The sequence below is a fragment of the Parus major genome, chromosome 3 (genome assembly GCF_001522545.3).
Source record: "Parus major isolate Abel chromosome 3, Parus_major1.1, whole genome shotgun sequence".
NCBI classification, from domain to species: Eukaryota; Metazoa; Chordata; class Aves; order Passeriformes; family Paridae; genus Parus; species Parus major.
This window is the reverse complement of record NC_031770.1, coordinates 69,184,109-69,188,785: the sequence shown is the minus strand read 5'-3', so window position 1 is coordinate 69,188,785 and position 4,677 is coordinate 69,184,109. Positions and strand designations below refer to the sequence as shown.

General features: G+C 41.1%; 1 protein-coding gene across 1 annotated transcript in view; it reads right to left on the bottom strand.

Annotated features, from left to right (window-relative positions):
- Nucleotides 1-14: 14 nt before the first annotated feature.
- The window catches only part of SCML4 (Scm polycomb group protein like 4), a 43,858-nt gene continuing 39,195 nt past the window's right edge, over nucleotides 15-4,677 (bottom strand). Inside the window, exon 7 of the mRNA XM_015620599.3 lies at nucleotides 15-650. Coding sequence (XP_015476085.2) covers nucleotides 525-650 — 126 coding nt within the window. The 3' untranslated portion in view covers nucleotides 15-524. The remainder of the gene's footprint in view (nucleotides 651-4,677) is intronic.

Sequence of the window (4,677 nt, the reverse complement as noted above, 5' to 3'; positions counted from 1 at the left end):
TTTCTTTAAGTGAATAATTCAAGTTTTCCGGATAGTGCAAGACACGGGGCAGTTTCCATCAGACAAAAGGTGACCAAATGCTGCACGTTTCCAGCCCCTGACCATGGAGAGTGGAGCTGGTGCCCAGGCAATGCAAGTCAGTGATTTCTCCTCAGAGGCAGACCCGTGGCAAGTGAGGGACTCTTGGTTTGTCTTCTAGCAGTCCTACACATATGCTGTAGCTGTGTTTGGTTTTGATTTCCCACTTCTAGTTACAAAAATAGGACTTACTATAATCATAATAATATTAATGATACAAAATAATTACTGTAATTATATACTTTTTGGCAAATTATTAACACAAAGCAGCCCAAAAGATCCCATTGGATTAAAAAAAGGTGACAATGCACAAATGTTAAAAAAGACAAAGTCTTTGATAAAAAAGAAGGAAAAGCAATCTGCAAATGAATGCATTTCTGTAAGGCAACATGTTACCTTTAGTCTTCCATCTAGATTTTGCTCAGATTCTGTTGTTCAAGAAATTATTAGAACTTGGCTTGCTTGAGCTTATCAATGTGGTAACACAGTTTCAGTGCCGGTCCCAATTTCAGCCCCAGGTATTTCATGATCATATCGCTTTTCAGCAGTAACAAAGCATTGCCATCAATTTCCTGGTTTCAAAAGAGAGGAAGAGAATCAAAATGTGCTAACCCCCCTTTAAGTGCTGTGTCCTGACACATTAAACAAGGTGAATTAGAAACAGCATGTCATTTAGGGTAGAGCTACCTGAAATGTCATGCATTTTGAAATTTCATTAAAAAAATTGAAATCTGAGGTGTGATATAAGAAAGCTGTAAAGGAAGGTTTAATTAAATACTACTTTTTATTCTTGAAGGAACTATAAGATTAGCTGAGGTTTTCAATTTATTTTGTAATTAAAAGTGGAATTTTTTAAAAATCAGAGTTGCTCTAAGTGCAATTCTGAGAAAAACCAGTCAGCCTTGAGAGAAAAGTATGAGTGATGGAGACAGCGGAGGATGTAGTCACATTAAACTGCTAATAGAACACCTCCAGATCTCAGTTTCATCTTTGTCCCCAGCTATCTGTGTGTTTCACATATCTCCACTACACTTATACCCAGTGATGCGAGTATATGGTATACGTGTGTGTGTATACATATATATATATATACACACACGCATATACATATATATATATATATATATATGTTTTCTTCTCAAATTGAAGACAGTAGTAACTTGCTTATTTAATTACATTTATTATTAAATTTGCTAAACTTTAATTCAACCCTCATGCAAGTGGAGGAAATTACCACCAAGCTCAGCTGTTTATCCCAGAACTGTTGGCTTGAAAACCTTTTGAAATGATGAAGTACTACTGCAAAAGTAGCCTGAGCCCACAGAGAAACAGACTCTCCTTTACTTTGGGCTGTAGAACACAGAGGCTTTCAGCTGTACTGTCCTTCCTTGGACCCAAAGCTTGTCTGGTTTTTTCCCAACTGTATTAGTCAAAAAATACCACCTGTCCCCAGAGCTTCCAGCACATTTACACACACACCAATGCTGTCTACTTTGTTCTACGGTTTTGATGGTCAGAGCTTTCCACTGTGATCCATTGCCTACTTATTAAGCAACACTATGGATCCTAATTTGCCCTGATCATTATTATTCCATTCACTAGGTGATTTATCTGATGAGCAGTTAAGGTCACTTTCTGATTAACTCAATCAATTAATGCTCCTCATTTTGCAGCCCCCTCTCTATCCATAATAGAAACTGTCTCCACCTCCCCCCTCTCCTTGCCATCATTTTAAGGAACATAATGTAAAGTAAGAATAAGTGTAACATATAATTACTATTTGCATAAGAAATAAAGTAAGTGCTCCTTTAACTGTGGTGCCATAGGATAAAAACACTGTCAAGGGTCAGGTGTGGAGGAAGCTGTTTCTAAATGTTGAGTTCAGCATTTTATTATTTCCATTATTATTACTGTGTAGGGGTCAAGATTAAACTCCATGACAATAGTATGCCAGAGGGAGCATTCATATCCAATTAAATATCCCACAGTAGCCATTTCCCGATGCAGATTCTTGGCTTGACTTCTTTACAGTATTACTGTGTCAGCCTTTTTAAAAATAATCTTTGAAAAGAAGACTTTGATAACGTGCTTCCCACACATACATTAGCCCCAGCAGAAGGTCTTGGAGCAGGTCTGGAACTGGTAACATCCAGTGCCATCAGGGCCACCTTTCCCCTCCTCTGTTTCCCTTCCCACTGTCTTTCTACCAAGTCTTTCCTGCTGATGGAGACTCCACGGGATCTCACACAGTGCTGCTACAAGGTCGCTGGCCAGGGCAGTGGCTCCATTCCGTGAGACCAAAAGCTCTGTCAGTGATGAGCTCAGCTGTCCTTGGCACAAAGAGGGAGCTGTGGGAGCAGGGAACAGCCCAGGGGAGCTGGTAGGTAGTTTCTCAGTCTTGGGTGGACATTCTCAGGAGCTACCTATGACAGAGCTCCTTGGATATCTTGGCAAGAAGCAAAGCTTCTGTTCCAGGTGGGAAGAGCAGGCAGAGCCAGAGCATCCTGCAGCGCCCTTTGGGGCAGTGAAGGATGTGGGCTGCAGGCTGGAAGAGCTGGCTCTGAGGACTGAGGTCAGCACCCAAATGGCCTGCTAGAGCAGTAGAAAAGCACACTGCCCACGTTCAGGATACATCCTCCAGCTGTTTTCTTCCTACTAGCCTCTCTCTCCCAGCTCAGATGAGCTGATTGCCAAAGCAACTATTTCGGGCAATAGCTGGGCCTTGTCAATGACAGTAAGTGCTTCTAAGTAAATTATGCACCTGCTTCACAGAAAGATTGAACATACAGGAAGATATGGCTGAGGTTAATGGACTAATCACTTGTCTCTCACCCCTGGGGTCTTTGTGCTAATCCAGATGAGGTTTGAAGGCTGAAAAATTGCAGGGATATATATAACTCAAAGGTGTAATTGAATTGAGTTGTGTGGCAATCATACCCAGGTTCTCACACCTATGGCATATTTTACAAGGAAGCCAATGATAAGTAGAGCCCATGGGTGCTGGGTGTGCAACAAAGAATGACAGGGACAGTCTTTAGTGGCAATTTAGCTTGATCTCTTTGGCTGCAGAGCAGCTGCAGTATCATGGCATTCTCCAGTGCAGCTGGCCCATGACTGTCTGGAGTGTTCCCAGGCCCTGCTGCTACATAAAAGCATACTTTGCTACAAATGGAAACTAGACAGAATTATGCTTTTGCACTCTCCATATATACAAGACAAACTTTAGAAGTTGGGTTTTTTTCCTTTGGGATATACCTGTATGCCTTAGAACATGTCAATTCTCACTCACTTGCGTGAAGATTTTATCTTGATGCACAGACCCTTCTGCTATTGTCAGAAACTCATTCTGTAGCAAGTCCCTTCAGACCTAAAGGTGGCTTGTTTATCTGCCTGGTAGCCCACATGACCAATATTGGCCATACTTTCATTATCAGCTTGTAAGGCAGAAGGCAGGAAAAGCAGGCCAGCACCTCACCTGTACTTGCAGATTTGGCCCTACACCACTGTGCCTGCTGCTGTTCTCATCCCACAGAGCTGTCTACAGAATGGCAGATGGCCTCAAAACCTTCCTACGGTGAGCAGACACCAAGGCCTGTGTTCATTTTCAGCTGCTTCTCAGTCACCTCCTCTCCTGTATTTAGAAACCCTGGAAGCAGTGTGTAGCTGGAAGTCCATCTCCCTCCCCCAGCTCTCGTCTGCAGCTCCACAGCCCCACTTGTCTCTGCTGGCATAGGGGCAAGGAGTGATCAAGCCCTCTTGTTGTCTCTGCAACACTGGAGGTGCTGGTCAGGACTCAGGGCAGGCAAGAAATTCTCATTTAGACCTAGGTCCAGACACTTACATGAAAACTTATGACCTCCAGCTGAACACAAACAAGTCACTTTTAGGGTAAAATACATTTTTGATAGCCAGACTTAATTGATTAAGGAGACATGGAGAAGGCAAAAAATTCTAATAGACACCATATATAGCAGCAGAACAAGAAACTCCAGATCAGAAAAGTTTATTCTCTTCCCATTTACTAATTAAAGGTAATATAATTTCCATCACTGGAGGTTATCCTCACAAAATCAACAATCATATCCTCTAGAGAGTCAGCAGGTCTGTTAAATTTGGTTATGTAGTTACATAATACTGAGGGGGAAAAGATTAAAATGTTGGCTGTTTTGGGTTTCTCCTGCTAAATATCTAGAGACAAATAAAAAATGCTCTTCAGAGAAGAATGATATATATCCTGTGAAAAAAATTGTCATTGAAACGAGGCTTTTTTGTGCCAATCTGACAATGAAAAATGAGCACCAGATCCTCAGTGCTTTCTCTGAGGCTTGGCATAGGAACAATTTATGCTGGAGTAGCTGGGAACAAACAGTGAATATTTTCTAAGACACTGTTATGGTTTCCCTATTGAAGTATAAATGAATAGAGTAACATAACATAGCACAAAGTAGAATGGAACATAATGGGATAGGATAGAACAGAACAGAACAGAACAGAACAGAACAGAACAGAACAGAACAGAACAGAGTAGAATAGAATAGAATAGAATAGAATAGAATAGAATAGAATAGAATAGAATAGAATAGAATAGAATAGAATAGA